Raw genomic sequence first — 25,448 nt, 5'->3', positions numbered from 1 at the left:
TGCCTGATACTCCTTGTGTTGAGCATCTCCATTTGCTTCTGCCTCGGCGGAGCCCAGGGAAGGAGACGGGACAGAGCCGGGAGAGAAGGCCAGCCTGGGCCCGCAGCCTGGCTGTCTGAGGGCAGAAGCATGGGACGTGGGCACCCGGAGGCTCTACCTGAGAGCAGCATGGGGTCTCTCTCCAGGGACTTCTTGACATGGTCTGACTCCCCTGTCAGAGAGCTCTCGTCAATCTTCAGATCGTTTCCCTGGATGAGGATCCCGTCTGCAGGCAGCAGGTCACCTAGTGCAGAGAGAAGCGGCAGACAGCGAGGGAGAGCAGGTCAGCGCCCGGCAGGGGGTCTCCCTCTCTGCCTGTCATCTCAGGGCTGCTGTGTGGGCCTTTTCCATGGGGTGATGGCCCAGGTAGCACCCGGAGAGCCTTTAAAAGATTACTCCTGGGCTGGGCTGTACCTTGGTAGTAGAGTGCACACCTAGCACGCACAAGGCCCTGGGTTCTAGCCTAGCACCATCAAAAAAAAAAAAAAAAATTACTTCAGGTATTATAAATGCAAATTATCATTGACCCCAATCACCTTCCTATGGCCTGAATATTATATACTTTGAATCCCAAGACACATAGTGTGAGAATCTGACATCTGTTGGAAGAATTTCAGCTATTGCTGTCTTACAAATTCCTTTCTGCCACCTCCTTACACTCTAACCTAGATGCTGACACAACCTGGGGGCTCATCGCTTTGGGTTTTCAGCACTCCCTGCCCCCTTACCCCAAAGGCCCATCCTCAAATGTGCACGGGTGGGGAGTTGGGTCAGAGGTATGCGGAACACTGCGCTCTCACCGTATTTGATTTGGGCGATGTCCCCCACTACGATCTCAGCCACAGGGAGCTGGATGAGCTGGCCATTCCGGATGATGGAGAACTTCTGTTCCTGTTCAATACGGTTCTGCAGGCCCCGGAACTGCTTCTCTTTGCTCCAGTCATTGAAGGCAGTCACCAACACCACGATGATCACTGAGAACAGGATGGCGGCCCCCTCGATCCAACCGGCTTCTGCCTCATTTTCATCTTCTGGGGAACTTGCGACTTGACCGCATACTGTCCAGAGAAAGGAGAGAAACAGTCCCCAGGGGCATAAAGAAAGGAGGACAGTGCTCCCACAGAACGGGAAGTCGGGTAAAGAGAAAATTAGAAATTAAAACTCTTAGGCAGAGGAGCTAGTCTCTGAGACATCAGGCTTCAGTATGGTCTCACCATCACTTTATCCATTTCCGCTATTCTAATAAGAAGCGAATAACTAAACTGTAGAAGTCCCACGTAAAAAAAACCTGTGACTCCCAACACCGTCCAGACCATCGGTAGGGGCTCTTCGAGAAACGGAGCTTTGTTGATTAGGCGAGGGCAGAGGACCTGTGCCTTTCTGAATAAACATTTGGTGGGAGAAGGGGGAGAGCCCGGGATGAGGGCGAGTGAGAGCAGCTTACCAGCTTCTAGGCCGGTTTCTTCTGGAGAGCTCAGTGGATGAAGGGGCAAGATTCGTGCTCTCATCGGTCAGCCATGCAGGCTAAGGGCCTCTGGTAGGAACAGAAGAGCCCAGGCTGGAGCCGCACGGAGCTGTAAATACTCACGTTCATTGCTTCCACCGGGGGGGCGATAGAAGGACAGGACCAGGGAGATGATGGCTGCGATCTCCAGGATGATGAGCGTGACATCCTGAAGGGCTTCCCACACTAACTCTAAGAAGGTCTTGGGCTTCTTAGGGGGGATCAGGTTCTGTCCGAACTTGAGTCTACGTTTCTCCAGATCAGCAGGGTTCCCAGAAAGCCCTGGAAAAGAAACAGGGGTGGATGAACAGATGGGGAGAAAAGAGGGAATGACAGCAGAAGGCAGTTAAAAGTCCTCTTGTAAAAGAACAAGAGAAACCTTTAAGAAGACCCCTGCCTCCTGACCTGTCCCACGGTGAGACTGGGTTAAGCTGGACAACCGTCCCGATTTCCCCTGAACTTTTAGTCTACATACGGGCACAGAGTGACAGGCGGCCTCAGGAGGGCGCCCCGGGGTTCTCTTAGGAACCGGGATAAACGAATGCAGACAACTTCATCTCCTCATGGGTGTGCTGCAGGCTCCAGCTCTAAGAACATAAACACTGGAATGTTCCTTGAGAAACGGGTGTGGTGGTGTAGGCCCGTAGTCCCAGCTACTCAGGAGGCTGAGGTGGAAGGACTGCAAGTTCAAGGCCAGCCCAAGCAACGTGAGAGACCCCAATCTCAATAAATAAGTAAGTACGTTCCTTGGGGTGAACACAGAACTTTTCTCTCATGCTAACATATAAATGCTGCTGCATACCAGAATACAGAGTTAGTGTAAATCCACCAGCTCATGTACAAAAGCCAGAAAAAACAAGCTACCTGCTCACGGTCGTGCAGGCCAGAGGCACGGCCCATCCTCTGTCCCGATTCCAAGTTTTAGGAGCTGTGTGAGATCACCGCAGTGGAGGCTTTCAGGCTGCAACTTACAGGCAGCTCCGCTGAGTGGTACCACACTATTCTACCAAGTAGGAACTAAGGCGGCAAGAGAAATGCTACTACTCGGGTTGGCTACAAAGAGGATAGGAAAGGCAAGGCCACCAAGTTTTGAGATCCGACACAGTTCCTGATTATCAGCCAACTCACATGTTGGCACCTGCATCCACACCCACTACAGCCACGGCATGGAACCACACCTACTACAGCTCGTGGACACACGCCACACTCAAGTATCACACACTGCACACATCACACACGACGTAAATAGTGCATGTGTGCCCTAGAGACGCAGACATGGCACACATGCCACAGGGTGGCATAGCAGACACATACCACACCGTGCCACACATCACACCTATACCACACAGCACAACACTCAGAGCCGCATAACACCACACACGTCCTCAGGGGGACACGGACTGGCAGAACTGTCCCTGATGCCTCCCTGAGAATTCAGGTCCCTCTCCTGGCTCCCAGGACTGTTCTTTAAAGTGGGAGAGAATCCTAGCATGGCAGTGCAAGGCAGCTGGCACTCACCAAAGTGTTTACCCACCGCAGCAAAGCAGTCTTGGTGCCGCAAACGCTGGTGGCTGGCCTGACAGATCCCACAGGCAGGGTGGGGTACCTTTTGTCTTGGAAAAAGCTCAGCCCTGGGGAGAGGGTGCTCAGCTGCTGAGCTTCAGGCTGAGCAGAAGGCTGGGAGGAGTCAGAGGGACCAAACGGAGGCAGAGGAGCTGGAGGAGTCCCTCACCCCAGTCAACAGGATACCACGGAGAGGGAAGGCATGGGGCACCAAGTGAGGGCCAACATCTCCGTTTCCACAGAGCAGTACCTAACTGTGTGGCCTTTGGTGGCACCAGGAGGGATCTGGGTTAGGCCTGAGGAAGACACTCAGGCAGGAAAAGATTTTGAAAGTGGGAAAATAGATTCCAGGGAGTACTGTTTGCAGGGCCAGAGACGGCATCTACCTGCCATGAAAAACAAAACCGTCAGGGGTGCTGTAGTACCTGGATCCTCATCAGTGCGGCCTGGACTGATGGAAGTGTTCGGGAGCCTGCCTAGAAGGAACGTGGGGAGCAGACAGGCACCCTGAGGCCACTGTCGCATGCTAAGGGTTAGGGGAACAGCTGGTCAGGAACGAGTGCCCAGTGCTGTAATGCAGGGCCTCCGATTTATTGGCTGGCGGCCTGCTGAGCTCCGCAGGGAAGCAGAGTTCCCCCAAAGCACCAGAAGAAAGTTGAGCTGCTTCCCAGATGCCCTCTGATCCTCTCTCTACTCTGAAAGCCAGGGCCTGGGAGAGGAGCAGGCAGCGGCACAGCAGAGAGGACCCGGGCTGGGCCTCGCTGGTTTTTCCTGTTCCCAGGGACAGGCGATGGCGTGGCTGTGCCAGTGTGAGATGAGGGCCAGGTTTGCTTGAGTGAAATGGTGGGTCTGAGAAGGGGTTAGGGTGTTTTACATAGGAGCAGGGGTCCTGATGGAGTGGGAGGAGATGCCCTCCCTCCTTTAACAAGGGTTAGTAGACCACGGTGAGGGTTAGCCCGGACATCCTCCCACCAAAACAAGAAACAGAAACAGAGTCCACCTAACAACGCTTGTGAGGTCAGAGCAGGTAGGACTACTTGCCCTTCTTGGGTCTCATATTAATACTTCATCATTTTCTCTGCCCAGTACCAGGAATCAAACTCAGGACCATGCACTTGTGAGGCAGACTCAGCGCCACTGAGCTAAATCCCCGGCCCATACAATTATTTTTGATGCCTACCACTCCCTTCTCTCTCATCCCAAATCTGTTTAGTCAAGAAATCCTAACAGCCCTATCTTCAAAATGTATCAACCCTTTCCCTTTCCCTGGCTGTCGGTTACCCTGGTCTCAGCCAGCAGCCTCTCTCCTGCATTGAGGCTTCTTCCAATTGGTCTCCTGGCTTCCAGCCGTGCTCACCCGCTCAATCTCAGTAGCCAGAGGGTTGCTTTTAAGACCTAAAGCAGTGCACACCACCCATCTGCTTAACGCCCTCTGTGGCTGTTACTTGGAGTGAAACTGGGCCCAAAGGCCTTGCGGTGGGCTGAAAGGCCCGGTGTGAGACCCCGGTGCCCATCGCTGCCCCACCCTGCTCCTTCTGTTCTTCTAACACACTGAACAGGGATACGCTTGTGCACAGGCCCCTGCCCAGATCCTCATCCCTCGCCTCCTTCGGTCTCTGCCGCTGTCCACTGCCCACCGAAAAGGGCACCTTCTCTGCATGGCGCTCTCCCTCCGTCACCCTGCGGCCCCAGCACACCTTCTCGCCTACTCTGCCATCTGATGTGTCGTTTATTATCTGTCTCTCCCCGCCACAACGCCAGGGTTTGTCTTTGTTGTGCACTAAATGAATGAATAATAAATAAGGCTGCTAACATTTAAATGATTACTATGCGCCTGACACTCCATCAGGCGCCTTCATGTTTTCTCAAACAGCACAAACCCGAGGAGGTAAACACTATTAACTCCATTTTACATATAAGCAAACTAAGGCCTGCAGAGGTTACGGGATTCCCTGAGCTGGTGTGTGGCGAGTCTGCGTCCCGGGCGAGAGGCAGCTGGATGCGAACCTCCACCCACAGGGGGTTGGGTATGGGGGCAACTTCGCTCAGCTGTGGCTTCGTTCTAATGTGACCAACTGGACCCAGTCTGCTGGGACTTGCCAGAGATCTGCACTGAAGTTCCTGCCTCCTAGAACCACCCTCTTCCTGCACCACAGGGCAGGCTCACAAGCTGCTTTCCTCTGCACCTCTGAGCAAGCCAGCACTACTCCCATGGTCTCCAGGGAGCAGGAACACTTCTGTCTCTTTATTGTCCTCAGGGATGGTGTCATCCATTCCTCTGGAGCCAGAATTCTGTACTCAGTGAGTCTCCGCTCATGGCTTTTTGGGATGCAAGCGATGAAAGCAAGACACATAAAAGGTCAAGACTGCTCTTGCTTACATACTTTGTTTTGTTTTTTGTTTTTTTTTTTTTTGTTTTTTTGAGGCAGAGTCTCACTGTGTAGTTGAGTCTGACCTGGAACTCACTGTCTAGCCCAGGCTGGTCTTGAACTCACAGCGATCCTCCTGCCTCAGCCTCCGGAGTGCTGAGATTACAGGCGTGTGCCACCACACCCGGCTGTCATACCTTTAAAATCACACATTTACTTACTTTTTTGCCACTTTCTACTCATCTATCTGCTCCACCTTAAGTCACCCTGAGCATGTGCAGTAGCTACCTTAAGAAGTCAGTCCTCCGCCAGTTCCCAGTGTGCCCTTGGGCAGGGTGGGACAGGTTGGATTCTTAGCCAGAGCAGCCTTGGGAATCCTCTCAGACAGGTGGTGCTGCACGCAAAAGCCGTGTGGGGCTGGGAGCCTGGCCAATCCCAATTTTGGGCTTTCCATGCCAATTCTTTCAGTCCCAGAGAGGCTTTCAGACCCTAATCTCAGCAGCTGTAATGTCACACAAATACTTGTCCAGCCCAGAAAAATGTCTTGGGCCCCAATCTCTGCAGTGGCTTGTTGGAGGCTTGGCCTCCTGCAGTGGGGAAAAAAAGACTTGGCAGGGAGAGAAGGTTGGAAACACAGGAAGAGGGCTTCCCCAAGAAGTTCATCAGGAAAATGAGAGGAAACACTGTACCCAAGAAAATGAGTGAGAAAGCCCCACCCAACCCAGAGTGCTTCGGGCCCTAACAGTCACACTGAGCCCAAGAGCTGGGAAAGTACAGAGAATGTCAGGGTGAAGTCATCACCCCCGCCCCAGGCTGCGAGAGTCAGGCGCAGTGGAACATATGTTTCTGCTGTGAGCTGGGCAGGACCCAGAGCCTGGGAGGAGAAGCAGAGCCCGGCCCTCGGTGGCCCGGCTCCAGCTGGGACACAACAGGTATGAGGCCAACCTCCCTCAGACATCCCTCGGGCGTCAAGGACTGTGTGGGCAGAGGCACCTTTATCAGAACCATCTCGGCCTCACCAAGGGTGCAGGTAGGTCGGACTTCGTGGGGACTCCCCGGCTGTCCGACTGAGTTACGGCACTTGCCAAAGGAGGCAGCAGGGCCTCTCCACACCGCATACAAGGGACGAGGTCCTCACAGCTGATTCACAGGCAGTGCTCTTGGTACACGAGAAGACATCAGGGCTTGGGGGTATGAAGCTCGCAATGGCGCACCTGCCTAGCATACGTGAAGACCTGGGTTCCATTACCAGCATTTCAAAAATAAACAAACAAACCTTTCTAGTCCTACCTTAAAACTCCGGGTTAGGGCACTAAGAGAAAGGAGTAGCTTAAAATCAGAGGACCTGGAAGGGGCCAGCTCCTGCTGCTAACCACAGGCTACCAGGGTGTGTAGAGTGCCTTCCCGCCTCAGCACTTCCAGCCCATCACTTACGGCTATGAGATGTGCGCTCACTGCTGTGCTCCCAGCCTGTCCCACAAGGCAAATGACTCGAGTTCACAGCAAGAAGATGCTGACCAGAGAACGCTTCCTGCTTTCTTCAAGTCCACACAGTCCAAGCTTTTGGAGGGGGGGTGGTTACTGGGAGTGGAACTCAGGACCTTGCACCTGCCAGGAAGGTTCGGGGCCCTGCGAGGCCTTTCTTGAAAGCTCCCTGGAGCATCCCTGACATTCCTCTGCGCTGCCCCCTTCTCCCCCGCCGCCTGCATGTGCTTCCTTCCGTGCAGTGTCACACTCCCAGGGCTCGCACCTTGAGAGCTAAATAAAAAGAGTGAACGCTCCACTTTTAAGAGTAGATGTAAGAGGGCCAGGGATTTAGTGCAGCAGTTCTGCCGCCTACCTTTGCAAGCTCAAGGACCCAAGTTCAATTCCTGGTACAAAAACAAAAAAAACCAAAAAACGAAACACCAAAAACAAAACAAAACAAAAAAAACAACAACAAAAAAACAGTAGATGCAAGATCTGCCTCAGCCAAGGAGGAAAAGACATCTTTTTTCCTACCCCAGGTCATGGTTCAATGGAAGGCAACAAGAAAGTGGAAAGTCAGGGTGGGCCTGAGTGGTACAGTGCATGCTTAGTATGTGTGAGTCCCTGGATTTGATCCCCAGCACCACAGACAGACAGACAGACAGACAGACAAAAATCCATTCAGAAACAAAATGCATGCAAGAAGTGCCGCAGAGCTGCCAAAGGAATGCCACATAAAAGGATCCACACCCATGGGAAGGGAGAGAGCAGGAACAACTCTTGGATTCAGAAAATCCAGATACTCTCACCCATCAAGATCTTGATGCCCCTCTCTGCTGGCAGCAGGGTGCCAGCTAACCCAGAAAGAAGTCCAACTCTGGGCAAGGAAGGGCTGGCTGGACAGTGAAAAACCCCCAGAGCCTTGGCTGACCTGTGAAGAGAGGGCCCACAGATGCCCTGACCTAATCTAGCTCCGGGCATTTATCTCAAACCAGACGGGGAACTTCCAGGGAGGAGGGACAGGCGGGGAGGGCGCCGCCCTTCTGTCCTTCCCACTCATCTAGCAGTAGGCTAAATGATGCTGCTTCTCCTAAATTGTACAAAAGCCTTTCCCACCCTCCCACCAAGCACTACGAATTTCTGTGATGATGCCACTACCCTTGCCTCGCTACTGCTCAGCATCAGTGCACAGCCCCTTCCTACTGCTGGAGCTGGGCGCCCACCTCACTCCGTGCCCTCCCTCCATGATATTCTTTTGCTGGATATTCTTCCTTATCATAAACAGCAAGCGTGCACCATATAAGGCCAATCTCTGCAGCCACACCCAGACGGGCTACTAGGAAGAGATGAGCATCCTTAGGAGAGGTGGAGGAGAGTTCAAGATCACAGCTACGGGGCAGAAGGCACAAAGGAGAGGCACACAGAATTATGCTTGTAGCTTCAGATTGATGAGCTCCTCAAAACGGATATTGCAGAACAGACTAGGAGCTTTATAGAGCGAAGAAAAGCGAAGCCTGTGTGTATTTATGCACTCACCCAGTCCCCCACTTCCCCAATACCGCCAGTCCCTAAAGTGGTGGTCTCTGGGTGGAGCGTGTGTGTGTGTGTGTGTGTGTGTGTGTGTGTGTGTGTGCGTCTGTTGGAGTGTGGGGAACTTTTTATATCACCGCATCCACTTACATGCTCATATAGCTTTTTATGTAAATAATATTAATGTGAGACATAGTAACAGTGACAGAGTTGTTATAAGTGAACATTTTAGAGGTATGCAATTTTTTTCTCAGACTTCCAACATTACTAGAAATTTCAGGGCTGTAGTTGTAGCTCATGATAGAACATCTGCCTAGCACTCTTGCGGCTCTGGGTTCCATCCCCAGTAATATAAGAAAAAAAAAAAAGGATCATTTTGCCAGGTTGAGGAAGAGTTCAATCCCAGTACGTTCCCAATAGTGACAACACGGACAAATTTTTGGTAGAACAAGACACAGTGATCATAGGGTACCAATCACAGTAAAACTCCACCCAGAGATCTTAAAGTGACAGGAGAAGTTCACTTAAATCCTGAAAGTAAGCCAGGCAAGGGGACATACATCTGTAATGCCACCACTCTGCAAGGCTGAGACAGAAAAACCCAAGTTCAACATTAGCCTGGGCAACTCAGTGAGCCTATGTCTTAAAATTTATTTTTTATTTTATTTTATTTTTTTATTTTTTGGTTTTTAGAGACAGGGTCCCACTATGTAGTTGAGACTGACCTGGAACTCACTATGTAGCCCAGGCTGGTCTCGAACTCACAGCGATCCTCCTGCCTCAGCCTCCTGAGTGCTGGGATTACAGGCATGCGCCACCACACCCGGCTACTGTGTCTTAAAATTAAAGGATGTAGTTCAGTGTGAATGCCCTGGGTTCAATCCTCAGTACCTCAAAATCAAAAAACCAAACCAACCGAACAAACACTTAAAAACTCTGAAGTTAATGAACCAAAATCATAATTCAGGCAATCTGTCTTAAACGGATTCTTCCCCTTTTGCCACCTACTCCCCAAAAGTGTCAGCTCCCTAAACCCAGTGACTACTCAGACAATCATGGAGGACAGCGCGCTGGCGCTGTGAGTCAGGGACTCTCGGAGACTGAGAGGAGCAATGACCACGGAGCCTGGCCACCACACCCCCAGGCAGCCCTACATGGAGCGCGGTCTCCTAGCCCCGTCCTCTCCCTCCAGTCATCCCCACACCGTGTGCTTCCATCACACCTGCTCTCCCCCAGCACAGGCAGCATTCCGGGAATGGCCTACACTTGAATGCAACTTCTTTTAGCCCAAAGGCTCTATGGAAAGAAGGACGGAGCCTGTCACACCCACCCTTGTGTCCCTGAGCCCGAGTGGGCATTAAATGGCTGCTGCACGTTGTTGAAAGGGAAGTGGGGGCCCTCAGCTATCCTACAGCACAATGCTGCAGAGGGGAAAGAGGCAAAGGGTAATACACAGGGAACATGGAAGTCCTAGCCACACTCCTCCAGATTTGCCTTCTGCAGAAACTGTTTCCAGCCTTTTGAGAGAAGCCCTGCGGTCAGTGCTTCACCGTCTCTTCAAGGGTCCCCGTTTCTGCTCGTTCTGGTCCCGGTGCAGACCTTCCCCTAACTGCTGACCCAAGGCCTTTGCAGGAAATATAATTTCTCCCCCTAACTAGGGCAGCACAGCTGGGGCGCAGCAAGGAAAAGTTCTATGGAGAGAAAGAATATTCACAACCTTCTACCTAGACCAAAGGATCTCCCATCCAGAGAGAAATGCAGAAGGATCTGAGCCCGGAAAAAATACCTCTTCTTTTGTCCCCTCAAGCCATAGGCGACTCTGCTCCCAAGGCCATGGCTCCCGGGGGACCACTCAGAAGACCAGGGCTGTCTTCCGGCCTCTATCCACTGAACTGTTCTGATGTTTGGGGATTGGAGAGATTGGCTGGGGTGGCAATGGAGCAGGGAGAGAAGAAGAGAATAAAAGGAGGATGGAACACTGAAGTGCGGGGAGGGCAAGCACACGAGAGGGGTTTCAGGGATGCCAAATGCTCAGACTTCCTCTACTGCTGAATCCAGGACAACAGGACTTCCCTTCGCTCAGCATCTTAGCTTTTTAGACACAGTCATAAAGATGGAAATCTTTATCACTTAAATTTAAGTATTCGTCCTGTTACATACCTCCTCCATCCCTTCTTTTTTCCTAAATCCGGTCCCCTTTGGGGCTCACACTCTCAGCTTTGTTTCTGGACACTGCTGAACACTGAGGCAGCGGAGCATCTCCAAGTCTTCCTGAGTCTAACCAACTCTTACTCATAGCAGTAACTTCCCCTCCAATTAACAAGTGCATTCTTAGGGGGCGCAGTAGCAGGTCACAATCGCACATCTTCCAGGCAGCAAAATGCAATACAAACTTTTAAATTTTCTGTGCTTCTGAGAGTCTCTGTGTTGCTATTTTAGCGTAAGAGCCAACAGAACATTAACAGACTGTGAACAAAAAATATAAATGATTCCATCACCTTCTACCTGGAAGTAAGAGATCAGGCAAGTAATTTAACCCTGTAGCCTGGAGAAAGAATATTAAGAATTAAGCTCTCCTGCACTTAAGAGTCGTGTAGTAAATATAGGCTAATAAAACCACATCAGTGCCAAAAATGTTAAAAATCCCAGTTCCATAAGGTCCCTGGTAGCTATGTCTTTTTTAAGGTCTGTTAATCTACACACTATCAGTCCACAGAACATAAAGAAGGGTCATAGTCTATGATGAACCAATCTCCCCAATCCTTTTTTTTTTTTTTTTTTTTTTTTGAGACAGGGTCTCACTATGTTGCCTAAGCATTCAAACCCCTGGGTTCAAGTGACCCTCCTGCCTCAGCCTCCCTGGTAGATGGGTGTGTAATTCCAGCCCAACTCCACTCTCCCCAATCTTAGTTTACCTTGTTTTCCAACCAAAAGAATTCAATCATCAGATAAATATTTGTATTCCTAGTGTTCGTCTGCAGGGGCCTCCTACAGAATTATGTTCAGCTGTCAGGAGCCCAAGTGTGGTCCTCTGTGAATAGGCTGGGTTTTTATAGCATCGGTTCAAGGGGCATCTAGATATTGATTCTCTTTCCTCTGCGTGCCCAAGTAAGCAGCTCAGTAGCACTTTTGTCTGAGTAGAGGCTCCTGCGTCTCAGCCGTTCTGTTTCCTTTTCCCATCGCTTTATTCCTTTCACACATGAGGAGTCACTACTGGAACTCGGGGTTAAAAATGACTAATGCAAAGGCTGTTTCTAGACACCTTGCCTTTTCAGCTCCAGGACCAGCCCTATAGTAAATCTTACAGGGAAACAGATGAGGATACAGAGTTGTGATCTAAGAAACAGGAGAATGGTAGTGGACAGCTGTGCCAGTGCTAGGGGCCCTGGTTCTGTAGTAGGGGAGGAGTCTGCCATCGAAGGGGGGGCGGTTAGCAATGGGAATGAAACAGACTCGGAAAGAATACAATACACTGACTATAACACTGAATATCCAGTGCCGAGAGAACAGCAGAATATATTTTGGCCTTTGAGATGAAAGTTCTCTGGGGAGTAGAAAGTCAACAGTCATAGCTATAGGAAAGGATTTAGAAAACTGGAAAATTGGAGGCAAGTCGGAATCCTCTTCTTAGGAGCTCCCCAGGTTCCAGCTTAGTGGAACACCTGTGTGCCACTTCAGGAGAGCCACGGCTGACCGGAACAGAGAAAGAGGGGAAAAGAAAAATCCTGTTGAAATTCTGATGGGTGTTTGTAAAGCACCCAAAATCTCAGTAAAGATTCTTTACGGTCAGTTTGGTTTAAAAAGTAACCAAATAAAGAAATGTAGCTGGCAAGAACTAGCCAGGGCCCAGAGGCAGTCACTAGACTTTAGCCAGGAGGCGGTGACTAAACCACATGAAAAAACTAGGGGCCAGGGATTTAGGTCAGTGGCACCACACCTGCTTCCCAAGGTCCTGAGTTCAATTCCCGGTACCAAAAAACAACAAAACAAAACAAAAACAAAAACAACAGCACAGCCACCTTGATCAGGTCTCGGAAATAGTCCCTGCGGGAACCTCACCAGGTGTGACAATGCGTGACACACTCCACAGGAACTTATTTTCACACACGTGGGCTCTGTTTGAACTGGAGACAACTAATGTATCAAAGACCTATTTTAAATTTGAATATGCATTATATTATTTAGTACCAGTATCTTTATGGGCTGGGTACAGCGAGGATTTGAACTCAAAGCCTGTGAGATAGGAAACTGAGTAACAGAAGTAAAGAGAACACATAGGGAAAACCCCTCGAGCTGCAAAAACAAGATATGGGCAACATGTACATATCTATGCAAAAATCTCTTTCACTTTATGATAAATAGTTTACACTCGGGCTGGAGGATAACTCAGTAGTACAGCACTTGCCTAGCATGCACGAAAAGGCCCGGGGTTTGATCCCCAGCACTGTGCACACGCAAACACTCACATACATGCACACACTCATCTAGACTCCAAGTCATTAGCTTATAATGAATGCAGCATTGGCAAGGGGTAGAAGCCTCTTAGAGCTGTGAGAAGTATGATATGGTCTCCGAGGAAGGCTCAGAAATAAGAGACAAAGGGTGAAGGCCTCTAAGGGCAGGATCTTTCCTCCACCTCATGCTTCTCAGGCCAGACAGCCTGGTGTACAGAGTCAAGAAAGCATTTGCTACAAAGATGCCACGTCTAGGCCCCAGTGAGCAAGCAAGTTTCCTTTTGTTCTCTTTACATTCTGACGAGGCAAAATTTATAATAACGTGGAACATCCAGCATCGGGGCAGAGCCAGGCATGCATGAACCCGGATTTTCTTGTTCTCCTTTAAATATAGATTAAGAAGAACTATATTATAAAAGTGTAGCAAAGAAGCAAAAATGATTAAGATGTGATAGGATATGTACCAATTCCCCAAGATGATTAAAGTTATTTTGTATTACAAACATCTACCAATCAAAAAGTGTGTCAGTCAAGGTTGAAAACATTACCTACAACTCCCTCGCAGAAAACAGTCAGTGATCTGGTGGATACGACTATACGCCTTATTAGAGTTGCTATCCCATTTCTAACTATTTACTATTATATATAAAACTATATACAGTAAAATAGCCATGGGTTGATGGATTATTTACTTTTTGGTAGACTTCCCATGCCCCACTATATTTGAAGATTTAGTATGAGGGGGGCTGGGGATTTAGCTCAGTGGTTCCACCGCCTGCCTTGCAAGCACAAGGACCTGAGTTCGATCCCTGGTACCAAAAAAAAAAAAAGATCAATATGAGGAAGAATTATATGTTTAACTCTTTTGTAACCAAAGACATCAAAGGGGCTTGATGATTATTTTCTGATAAAAGCATTTATACCATAAACATTTACAAGATAAATGTCCTCTCCTCTGTATACTGACATAGAAAAAGGAAGAAAGAATAATCTTCAAAGAATACCTTAGTCCCTAAACATCGTCTTTTGGAAAGAAATGGCTCTCTGAGGCCTCACCTCTGTACAGTGCTTTTAGATACCACTTTCCCCATCAGATAAAAATCTACACATGTGCTCTCTAGAAAAGTGCTTTCCCTAAAAGACAGAAAACAGTATTTCAAAACACTAGCCGCCTTCCTCTGAAATGGTCTTTACCTTCCACGGGGGAGGTTTTCAGTCTACTGCAGATATTCTGTACCCCGCCACAGTGGACATTGATGTGGGTCACTCCTTCACTCGCACGCAGCTCCATGAGTTTCCTCAAGTCCATTAACGTGAAGCCAAAGTCTCCATCGTGGCTCTCAGCCGTCGAGTTGGCCGGCAAGGCATGTCCGGATGGGTTCGTCATTTTGCCTACGGGTCCCAGCTCCTCAACCAGAGAAGATGAGGAGTTTCCCACTCAACTGACCAATGCCCCTTGCCTTCTTGTCCCTGCCTTTTCCCGCTTCCTGCTTCTCTGAGGGCCCAGTTAGGAAACAGAGAGACAATATCCTGTCAGGGTAGCAACCCCAGCCTCAAGCCTTTCTTCTGTAACAAGGCCTGTCAGTGAGAAGAGGAAGAAGATGGGGGAACCAAGTAGAAGTCGGACTTCGTGTCACGATGATTGGTGTCCCCTGGGTGGTAATGGAAATGGTTGTGCAGGACAGGTAGGTTCCTAGTTTAGGCTGACTTGTCCAGATGGAGGCGTAAACAGGATGTGCATGTTACATGGAGGCAACCTTAGTGACAATCAGCAACTGTGGTGGTAGATCAGCAACAGCAGGAGGAAGAGGACAGCTCCCTGGATACCAATGACAACTGGATCTCTGAAACAAAGATTCAAAGATAGACAAAAAGAAATGATTAAAATGGCCATGAAGATCCTAGAACTTCAAGGGCAAAAGGTACCTCCAGTCTAGCACAAAACTTTAAGTGACAGTTGATGTCTGAGTTTCACTGATAGCTGAGGTCTGGGCTGACGGAACTGACTCATGAGAGGCCCCTTCCTCACCGGGAGGCCCGAACAGCCTGTACACTGCCGTGGAGAAAAGTTACTTCAGGTATACCCCAGCCTTCTCACCTCACTTCTCCCAAACCAAGCCACACAAATCCCACAACTTCAGGCATTTGGAAATAAAAGGTTTTGACCTCTAACAGTTCTCCTGCTCTCTCTATATGCAGTACCTGAGGGACCCCTCAACAGGATCCTTTAGTCTGATGTTACCTGTAGGAGGCAGAAGAAGGAGCCAAGACCCCGGTGGTCTGGAGTGGCCTGCCTGTCTGCCACCTTCTGCAACCCCCACGCTCCCCCACTTCCCTGCAGACATTTACAAACCAGGAAGACAATGTGACAGAAGATGCCCAAATCCTTCCTCTGTCAGAATGTATAGCCTTGAGCCATATGGAAATTCAGCAGCCCCTGGCAGTTGTCAACAAGTCAGGCAGCAAATTTTAGTTTTGAGGTACCCATCCCACCACCAGGCTTTGAGGAGGAGAGAATAAAATGCTCTGGCAGTTTATCATACAGTGTGGAGTCACTTTTTATAAAAGGGGCAGAAGTTCCTCTGAGGAGGAAAGATAGTGCTGTGTGGGAAGGATAAGACAGCTTTCGCTGAGCTAGAGCAGGGGGCCCCAGGACATCATTAGAGACAAGTCAGTTTACGCGTGAGGGACCCCACAGTTTCACTTCAGCACGGTGGCTGCATGAGAGGAGATGAACATTTCCCCCTCCGCAAGACAGGTGTCACCTCTTACGTTGGCCGAGTGAGGTGTGGGGTAGATGTGTGTGAGGATATGGAGGGCTGGAGGTGGGAGTAAGTCTGACTTCGCCTGCTGCTACGTGTCCTACTGCCTCACATCAGCCATCCTAAAGCGAAGGGGCACTTCTGAGCACAGCACTGGAATAAGTGGGGCCTAGTCCTGGCTAAACAGTTCCCCTTGCCTACAGCTCAGTTACCAGGGATTGGCCAGGAACTCTAGTCAGACTGTTTAATCCACAGGTGACACCCTCGCTTCTAGAAGGTGAGCAAAGAGGCAAGGGAATCATCAGATAAGGAGCTGATTCTTTTATCAACCACTTTCATCAAAATTGCATGTGGCCAGTCTCTACTGATTTCAACCATTCTGCTCCCTGATTGGATTGATCTTTTAAGGATGGTGGTTGTTACCGGCCCGCCTCTCCCAAGGCGCCCCTGCCACCCCTTGGATCATAGATATTTATCACTCCCCTGACTTACAAAGAATTAAGCAAGGTCAGTTGTACCTGTTTGTTTGTTTTCAAATATCACCTGGGGAACAAAGTCTGAGGAGAAGCTGAGGCAGTGGGTCAAACTATTTACACAGGCATAGGACAGGCAGTAAGGTGTCCCCTCCTTACCCACAATCCTGTGGAAAGCACATTCTGGGAGAGAAAAAGGGCGAGAGAGAGACACCATATCGCCTAACTTCTAGTACAGCAAGTTGTTGTCATCGTTCCATTTTATTATTAGTTAGCATTGTTAACCCCTTACTGTGCTTAGTACATAAATTAAACTTTATCATAGGTGTGTATTTTAGGAAAACACTCTCTACAGGGTTCTACGCTATCCGGATAAACTGGAGAGAAAATCCTTGGGACAGTGTAACTTTTTTTTTTTTTTTTTTTTTTTTTGGGTACCGGGGATCGCACTCAGGTCCTTGTGCTTACAAGGCAGGTGACAGAACCACTGAGCTAAATCCCCGGCCCTCTCCAGGTTAACTTTTGCTCCAAGCCTGGAAGGAGTGGGAGAGGGTATGGCAGTGAGATATCATCTTGACCCTTAAGTAGAGTCCTTAGCCTTTCAAGAGGTTGTTGGGGCCAATGCTGACAGAATGTAAAATGGAATCAGAAGGTTTTGCCTTTTCTGCCCTGCTCATGATATTTGTACCATGAAGACAGCGATTTTTACCTGTCCTGTTCGGTGCTTTTCCCCAGTACCCAGAAGAGAACCTATACATGGTGGGCATTCAGTTAATATTTATTGCTGCTGTTGAACGACTGGTAGCAGACCTAGAACCGTATTTCCCATCTTCTCACTCATCATTTGGGTAAATCACTTAGCCTTTTAAAACTAATTCCTCTCACGTTTAACTGGGAGGAGAATCAGCCTTTTCACACCATCCTGAGGAAGTACTAAAGGAATGAAATTATAGATTTAAAAAACGGGGTTTCAAAATTTTGGAAAGGTGCCCAGTGTCCAGTACAAGGCAGTCCAGTGATGGGAGAAAGCTGAATTTGACTTGAATAACTGCTGTTATCTAGTCCTGTAAGCAGAAGGGCAGCAAGATCCCATCTTTCCTGGCCAGGGTTCCCCTGACCCCTCCAAAAAACCAGAGAAATGTGAAGGCAGCTTCTGTTACACTGGGTGCAGTGATATACAGCCTGTAATCCCAGCACTCTGAAGCAGGAGGATCACAAGCTTGAGCCCAGTCTGAGTAACTTAGCAACTTAATAATATTCTGTCTCAAAAAAATAATCATAACTAAAGGGCTGGGAATGTAGCTCAGCTGCAGAAGCCCTGAGATTAATTCCCTGGTACTACAAAAGAAACCAAAAGGGGGCCAGGGATTTAGCTCAGTGGTGCCGCTGCCTGCCTTGCAAATACAAGGAACGAGTTCAATCCCCAGTACCGCCCCCGCCAAAAAAAAAAAACTACCACCGGAGCAAAACAAAACAAAAAAACCTTTTCATTATCTAGGTTATGACCATGGGTAATAACCACTGGCTTATGTGGTCCTGAGCCTCTGGAAAATAAGAAGCAACAGTCTTTTTCCAAATACCTTACTTTGAACCTCTCCTCGGGGTCGCAAAAGGGAGAGAGGCTTCCAGTCACAAAGGCAACTGATGAATAATGGCCCGCAAGGGCAGCACACAGGGACTAAAGAGCACGGTGGGAAACACTGGGAAGGTCTGCCATTCCAGGTCGATCCGGAGACACAGACAGTAGGTCAGATAGCCAGGCACAGGGGCGGCGTGTGGCTGGGGCTGGGTTTAAAGCGAGGTCACCACAGAAGTTCCGTGGTCTGCAGCAGGCTCACCAGGGTGCCCTACTTCTCGGACATGAGCTCTTTGCAACTTGCCTGGCCCCTCACCTTGTTAGGCAACACACAGGGAATAATCTGCAAGTGGCCACACCCTGCGGCCTTCGAGGTGCTACCTGTCAGGTCAGGATAGGCCAGGCCGCGTGGGGCATTCTGGGTAAGATACATTTTCACTCCCCGTTTCCATCTCTCTTCCTTCCTCTTAAAGCAAGAAATCATACCACTGCGCATGATCATCAAGTGCTCTTGTTTTCCTCCAAAAGTCTTGTACATGTCTGTTCTATGATTTATAGATGACCTGTGAAACACCATCCTATCCACTGCAGGTAGGGGAGCTACGATTCCCACCTTGCAGGAAAGACATTGAGGGCCGAGGAGATGAAACTCTGGCGAGTCAAGGCTTTTCACTGACTGGTGCTCTTTTTTATTTTATGTTTTGAGACAGGGTCTCACTACATGTCAGGCTGGCTTCAAACTTCGGATTCTCCTGCCTCAGTCTCCTGAGTGCTGAGATTACCATTATGTGCCACTAGGCCCAGCTTCTGCCTGGTGCTTTCTGTTACACATTGCTCCTTCCTTTTCCAACAAACACCTAGAGGCCTTTAAAATAAAAACATCTCCAGGGTACAGAGAGTTCCTGCTTCCACTTGTAGGCAGGCTCACTTTTCCCCATTTCGATTAACCCACATCCCAGCAACAGGGCCAAACAGATCCATCCTGCTTCCAGACACCTCCGTGCACACCTGAGCAGGGCACGACCCTCAGGTGGGCACCAAACCATCAACAGCAACCTGGGAAGGCCCAGGAGACAAAGCAGGCAGGAAAAGGAGGAGGGCAGGGACCCTCCATCCCCCACCTCGAGGACAGACCTGCCTGTAGAGTAAGCTGCTCCAGGCGACTCGGGCCTCCAGCTGCAGGAGGGGCTGCTCGGTGGCAAAGAGTTCTGAGTCCCGCCTGCCTCTCACTGGACTGAGAACCTCTGCTCAGCAGGCAGCCAGTGCTCGGCCAACACTGCTAGACGGGACATGAGGGGTGAAGGAGGGCAGCGTTTGGAGAAGTCAGAGCAGCTCCCCCCCCACACGCAAAGAACCAAAGGGAAATCTGAAAGTAAGTGGCTGCAGGAGCAACACGAGCTGTCTTTGCTCTGATCCCCTGATCCAGGACCAGGGTGCGGGTGGGAAGAGGTAGGAAGGGGAAGAAGTAGTATTCCTTGAGCACTTCCCATGGGTCAGGTGCCATATTGGGCACTCTGGGTGAAAATCAGAAGCTGAACACATATATATACACTAATATAAATATTATACAGTGCCTAGCAGAGTGGCTGCTTGGTTGGTACACAGGTGCTATTATCATTATTAACATAAAAAGGAACAATTCCCCGTTAGGAATGTGATCATTATGTAATGCAAGTGTGTACTCATAAAAATGGGGAAAAGGACATCTTCACTTTATACTAGGGATGCACAGACTCGGCGAGCCAAGATTTGTGTCCTCATCTAAATCCAAAGTCACTCTGCCTCAAGTATAACACCAGCGCTGAGCTGGGCACGCCTTGCAGTTGCAGGTCCTCCTGAGGCTGAGGCAGGAGATCCTCAAGTTTGAAGTCAGCCTGTGCAATTTTAGCAAGACCCTGTCTTGAAATATAAATAAAGAAGGATTGGGAATGTAGCTCAGTGGCACAGCATCCCTGTGGTTTTTTTGTTTTGTTTTGTTTTTTTGTACCAGGGACTGAACTCAGGTCCTTGCACTTGCAAGGCAGGTGCCAGAACCACTGAGCTAAATCCCCAGCCCTTCAGTGTCCCTGTTTTAATCTCCACCAGCAAAAAAAGGAGGGAGGATGGTGTAAGAAAATGGAGAGCAAGCTATGGATTTACTTCCAAATCCTTGATTAAAAGACCTACAGAAGCCCATCCGTTGTTTCCTCTCAATCTCCAAAAGGTTCTGAAATAGGGAAACATTTATTTTGACTTCCTGCAGGTACGGCGATAAATGCTGTTCCTGATCCTCCTCCCCATCCTGACCACCACTCTGAGCCGGAATGCACTGGGCTCCAGACCTGCGCAGTTTGAAGCATGCGCAAACCCCACCTCGGAAGAGCCAGGGTAGGAACGTGCGTTTCCTCCAAACCGACATCAGCTCAAAGCCTTGGCCTGAGACCCCTGGAACACAGATCCCGCTGGGGCTAACGCCTTCACAGCACCTAGAGTTCCTCAAGTTTTCTCTTCTCAGGCATTCTCATGCTTCCAAAAGGGCTGTGCCCCATCAAGGCAGGCAAGGACCTGGCCATGGCAAGCTGACCACCTTATCCCAGCCTGGCCCTTCTCCCGGTGGGTAGTAGGCCTACATGGATGTTCTGCTCTCTGCCCTGCAGGCCCCGATTTCCATCACTAAGGTTCCAGCCCACCCTGGCCAACTCCTGCCACCCAGGTCTCGTGGCCATCGTCACTGTGGCCTGGGAAGGTCAGGGTGTGCTGGCCAAAGTCCAGGGGTGGATGGCACCGCTTGCCATCTTCACCCCACAGACATACCTATGCCAGGAAGCACAGTGAGGGTGGAGGCACTGGCCACACAACGGCTCTCTGGGGCCTGCTCCAGGACCCAGTGCCAAGCGGCACCCTAGCACTGAGCCTTCCGGGATGTGGTGGGACTTCTGTCCTGGAGGAAAACGCCATTTCCTGGTTAGGAGCTGCTAGGCCTGAGGCTCCCTCGCTCCTTCCCCTCCTCTCCCAAGTTCGCTACCCTGAGAGTCATTTCTGGGCACACAGATGCAGAACTAGAATTAGTGCCACTGTCTGAACTCCAGGCTCCCAGGGTTCCAGAATTCATCCTCCTGAGACTCACCCTTGACCCCATCAGCTACTCCTTGGTGCATCTCCCAAAGAAATTTTTACCAGGATCTGAAGGGGACAGCGTGCAAGGGTGTTCACTGGCGCATTATTCATGGTGCCAAGGAGCTGGAAGGAACCCGAGATCCACTCAACCAACCATAGACAGGTAAAATATACGAGCTATATAACAGGTTGCTACCCAACAGTTAGCAACACGGACTGGATATAAACACAGCAGTCTTGGTCATCTTCAAAAGAGATGATTTCACAGCATTTACAAAAATTGAACACACACACACACCCTAGGCAGTATACACACACACATGCATCTAAAATATTTAAGGAACACATTTAGACAAAAAGATTTCTTAGCACATTAGAATGATGCTTGTGGGCCGATGGGAGAATAGAAATGGGATATGGGGAGAGTGAGCAAAGCGGGGGACTCAAAGGGACCAATCAGTCCATCGGCCGACTGGCTCTGCACTCGAGGCCCAAACTTATAAGAATAAAACGCAGCGCGATGCTAAGACCTCCTAGCCTTGGTGTGGCTGTGTGGTGTGGGATATGCTGTGATCATGATAGTACAACGTTATCAGTTCTGGCCAGAGACCTCAGAAGATAGAAGCTAGCGCTTCTGATAGCACAGCTTTCTTCAAACTGTGATGCCAAGAGTTGCCCTGTGTTTGAAAGCCTGCTCCTGATCACCTGGCCTGCGTCAGAGACCCCAGGACACAGAGGGAGACAGGAAGCTCCACGGCATGAGTGGGGAGCCAATGTGTGTGAGAAAACAAGCACGTTCCTAAGAGGGCAATGTTACCGCCGAGTTCTAACCTAACACAGGACCTTGATGATCTAATATTCTCGAGGTGAGAAAAGGAAGTCCCCGGGGCCCAGAGCCATGGGGAAGGCTCAGAGAGCCCAGGTCACCTCTGTGTCCTCCTGTGGTGTGCCAGTGGGGGCTGTTCACAGCAAACTCAAGATCAGAATGACACGTAGAGAATGAAAAGCAAGGGTGACCTTCTGTTGGTTAAGGTCCCACAGGAGTGGGTTTTAGGGGACAGTGATGGTGGCATCTAGAAGGCCTATCGTTTAACGAAGATGGGCTGGCAACTTCCCCACCCACCCTCCTGACCACAGGAAATGCTCAGGGTTAGGGTTCACCAGTACATCTGCTTCTCACTCAGGACTGGGACAGGGAGCCACCAGGCCACAGCCAGGACGAAGGCCGTGGGCAGGGATTCAAGTGTGAGGTGCATACCGTCTCTTGAACAACACACATTGCCTTTCTTGGGGCTGCTGTGGCTTTCCCTCATTTCGGTTCCAAGGGAACAAAGGGGCTTTCTAGCAGCTGGATTAGATCCGGGGTTATTTTTAGAAACAAGTTTTAGCAGAATCATGTCATGCTCTTGGAGAGGGAGAGGAGGGTCAGTCTCCCTGGCCAAGGGAGTCAGGAGCTGCTTGTTCCCAGGCCTTGCGTTCTTGTGGACTCTCCGGGCTGAGAGAAAAGCTGCCCGGCTCTGACTGAGCCACTCCATGCCCAGGGGCACAGCAGGACAAGAAGCAAAGTGACATTCCTGTGTGACCAGACACTTGCCAGGATGTCACAGTGGCCATCACGCCTGGCCAACAATCCTGTTCAACACTCTACTCCACGGCCGTCTCACCTGCACAGAAAACAGAGCAGCCCTCCCCACACCATTTCCCTTTTGCCTGTTTCAGCCTTCTTTTGCTCCAGTTAATTCGTGGAACTCACAGAAAGTGAGTGAGGGATCCATGCTAAAAAGATACTGTTTATTGAGAAAGAGCCGCTGGGCATGGTGGCGCACACCTGTGATCCCAGCACTAGGAAGGGAGAGGCAGGAGGATCACTGCAAGTTCAAGGCTAGCCAGGGCTACATAGTGAGTTCAGGGCCAGCCTGAACTACAAAGCAAGACCCTGTCTCAAAAAACAAAACAAAAACAAAAAAAGCAGAAAGAAGAAAGCAAGCGAGGCATGGTGGCCCATGTCTGTAATCCCAGAACTCTGGGACTGAGGTAAGAGGAGCACAAATTCAAGCCTAGCCTGGGCAACTGAGCGACTTAGCAGGTCCTGCCTCAAAATAAAAAATATAAAAAGGGATGTAGTTCAACAAAGGCCCTGGGTTCAATCCTTAGTACTGCAAAGTACAGTACAATAAGATAATAAACAATTTAAAAACAGTGCGAGGTACGCCCTAGTCACCTGTCATCTCTGCCCATTTGTTTCACTCTTCCTTGCTCACACATGGCACAGATTGGGGCCTCTATGTCTGCCCAGGGCCGTGGAGACGGACAGGTCATGTGCCCCTTCTATTCAGTGCATCAGAACAGCGGTTCTCAAACTCCAGATGCTGGTAAAAACCTCCTGCCAGCCTCCTCCTGGATTACGTTTCAGGAGGCCTGGCCTGGCAACATGCATTTCTAACGAATTCCCTAACAAGAGGACCGATGAGGCTGGTCGGGGAGCCACTCTGTGAGGACAGAGCAGACCACACTGTGAGGCCTGGCTGCCAACCACAGGATGACCTTTAACACCTCCGGCTCCAGGGTTTTCACAGCCCGAACTGCCAGTCTGACCAGTGCCCCAGTACCGCCAGCCTGCCACGTCTCTCCTCTGCTCTCTTCCTCCTCCAGGCCTCTCCAGACACTAATCTCTGCTTCCTCTGCCTCAGGGTTACCCCCTTTTCCGGAAAGACTCACAAGCTCCCCAAGCAAGCTGGTCACCTTTCGGTCCTTGAAGAAATAGACTTGGGGAGATGCTGTCCAACAGGCTGCAGAGAAGCCCAAGTTATTCAGCCTCCTGAGGCTGAGGGCAGCCTGTCCCCTTCAGGCCCAGCTAAGCCTCTCCCACTCCTGTTTTCTGCGGCTCCAGCGGAGATGGGGTGAGCAGGGACAGCACACAGGGGAGGGCAGTGAGGAGAGACACCCACCGCTCACTACAACTCCCGTCATCCGGCCCCAGCAGAAGGGCCAGGCCACCGGCCGGGGTGCCACCTCCGGGGGAGCCTGTCCACAGCTCTCAGGCCACGGCTGGCCGGCTGGAGGAGGGAGCAGCTGCTGTTTTCCAGGCTGGCTGACAGGCTGTTATAAACACTCGCTTTTGGTTGCTATGGCAAAGTGAGTGTGCAGCTCGGTATGGTGAAGCTATTTACGTGCCTGTAATGGCAGAGTGGTCTGTTTTTTATTATTTTACTTTTAAAGTTTTCCTTTCCCAGCCCCCTAAAACAGCTTTTAAAAAAAGTGGGGGTTAGGAGGGAGGAGGCACCACAACTTTCTCAGGAACGAAGTCCATAGGCAGAAAATAGAGCGAGCGCCTTGAGCCAGAAGGGGAGGACTGAGGCGGAGACTCAGAGCTCCTTCAGAGAAGCAGCACGCGGCTGCCGGCCACCTGTGCGGCCATCACTTGGGTGGGACTGAAGCTCTGGCCCTGCCTCAGCTCTCGGAGGAGAAAGGCCCAGTCCAGGCTCCTTGACACCTCTCTACCGACCGCTCTTCCGACCCAGGAAGACATGTCCTCTTTGTCTGTTCCTCTGGCTGGCGGCGTTTCTTACTGTCTCCCACTCTCCACAGGCTGCACTCAGGACGCAGAGACCAGAGACCCCTCCCGGGTCCTGGAGAGAGAGTCTCAAAGCTCCCACCTGTCCCTGCAGGGAACAAGTGCTCGATGTGCCTCTGAAGAGACACAGTCCTTCACTGCCCCAGAGAACGTCCACTCCTCGGGGAACTTTGGGGTGCAGGGCTCTCAGTGAGGATGGTGGGGACTTCTAGAGTGGCCACTCAAGGCTCAGGTGGTGAAGGCTGATTAAAACCCAGGATGATGCCTCCTTAGGTCTTTATGTCTCCAGGGCATCAGGCACATGGGAAAGGTTGGTACCAGGGATCCAACTCAGGACCATGCACTTGCAAGGCAGGCGGCAGCACCACTGAGCTACATCCCCGGCCCAGGGAAAAATTTCATCAGAGGAGGGAGACCATGACCTGGATGGGACCACTATGGCCTTGTCTACTTTTCCAATGAAAAATAAAGTAACCAATAAGAAAAAGAAATGGAGCCGGGCATGGTGGCTCACGCCTGTAATCCCAGTAGGCAGGAGGTGGAGGCAGGAGGATCACTGTGAGTTCGAGACCAGCCTGGGCTACACAGTGAGTTCCAGGTCAGTCTCAACTACATAGTGAGACCCCGTCTCAAAAAACAAAAAAGAAAGAAAGAAGGAGAAAGAAATGGGCCATAGGCAGCTCAAGAGGGGCAAGTCACTAGCTGACGTGGAGACACACACAGAGCTAAGCTCAATCTGTGTACTAACTGATAAATATGCTACACGTCGCTAATCACTTCATGGCATCTATGAGTATGAGATTCACCTTCCAGTAACAGCTGCTTGGAATAAAAAAGATGCTGCTCCTGCTTTGCAAGCACAAGGACCCGAGTTTGATCCCTGGTACCAAAAAAATTTTAAAAATATAATAAAATAAAGAATAAGGAGGCTGGGGATTTAGCTCAGTGGTTCCGGAGCCTGCCTGGCAAGCACAAGGACCCAAGTTCAATCCCAAGTACCACAAAAAAAAAAAAAAAAAAAAAAAAAAAAAAAAAAAAACA

General features: G+C 50.1%; 1 protein-coding gene across 10 annotated transcripts in view; it reads right to left on the bottom strand.

The window, feature by feature from the left end:
- The window catches only part of Atp2b4 (ATPase plasma membrane Ca2+ transporting 4), an 89,979-nt gene that overhangs the window by 30,190 nt on the left and 34,341 nt on the right, over nucleotides 1-25,448 (bottom strand). For 8 of the 10 annotated variants that reach the window (XM_010645039.3, XM_010645029.3, XM_033762175.1 and 5 more), the window contains exons 2-5: nucleotides 14,121-14,770; nucleotides 1,628-1,825; nucleotides 840-1,097; nucleotides 158-283 (exon numbers count right to left, since the gene is read on the bottom strand). In XM_010645039.3, coding sequence (XP_010643341.1) covers nucleotides 158-283; nucleotides 840-1,097; nucleotides 1,628-1,825; nucleotides 14,121-14,313 — 775 coding nt within the window. In that variant the 5' untranslated portion in view covers nucleotides 14,314-14,770. Of the gene's footprint in view, nucleotides 1-157; nucleotides 284-839; nucleotides 1,098-1,627; nucleotides 1,826-14,120; nucleotides 14,771-23,575; nucleotides 23,600-23,781; nucleotides 23,837-25,448 lie in introns of those variants that run through there. The other 2 variants (XM_010645033.3, XM_010645034.3) reach the window with 2 other exon arrangements.

This window comes from Fukomys damarensis, unplaced genomic scaffold (assembly GCF_012274545.1).
Source record: "Fukomys damarensis isolate Sample0158 unplaced genomic scaffold, DMR_v1.0_HiC HiC_scaffold_11, whole genome shotgun sequence".
In the NCBI taxonomy this organism is placed as follows: Eukaryota; Metazoa; Chordata; class Mammalia; order Rodentia; family Bathyergidae; genus Fukomys; species Fukomys damarensis.
This window is presented reverse-complemented; position numbering and strand designations above follow the sequence as displayed.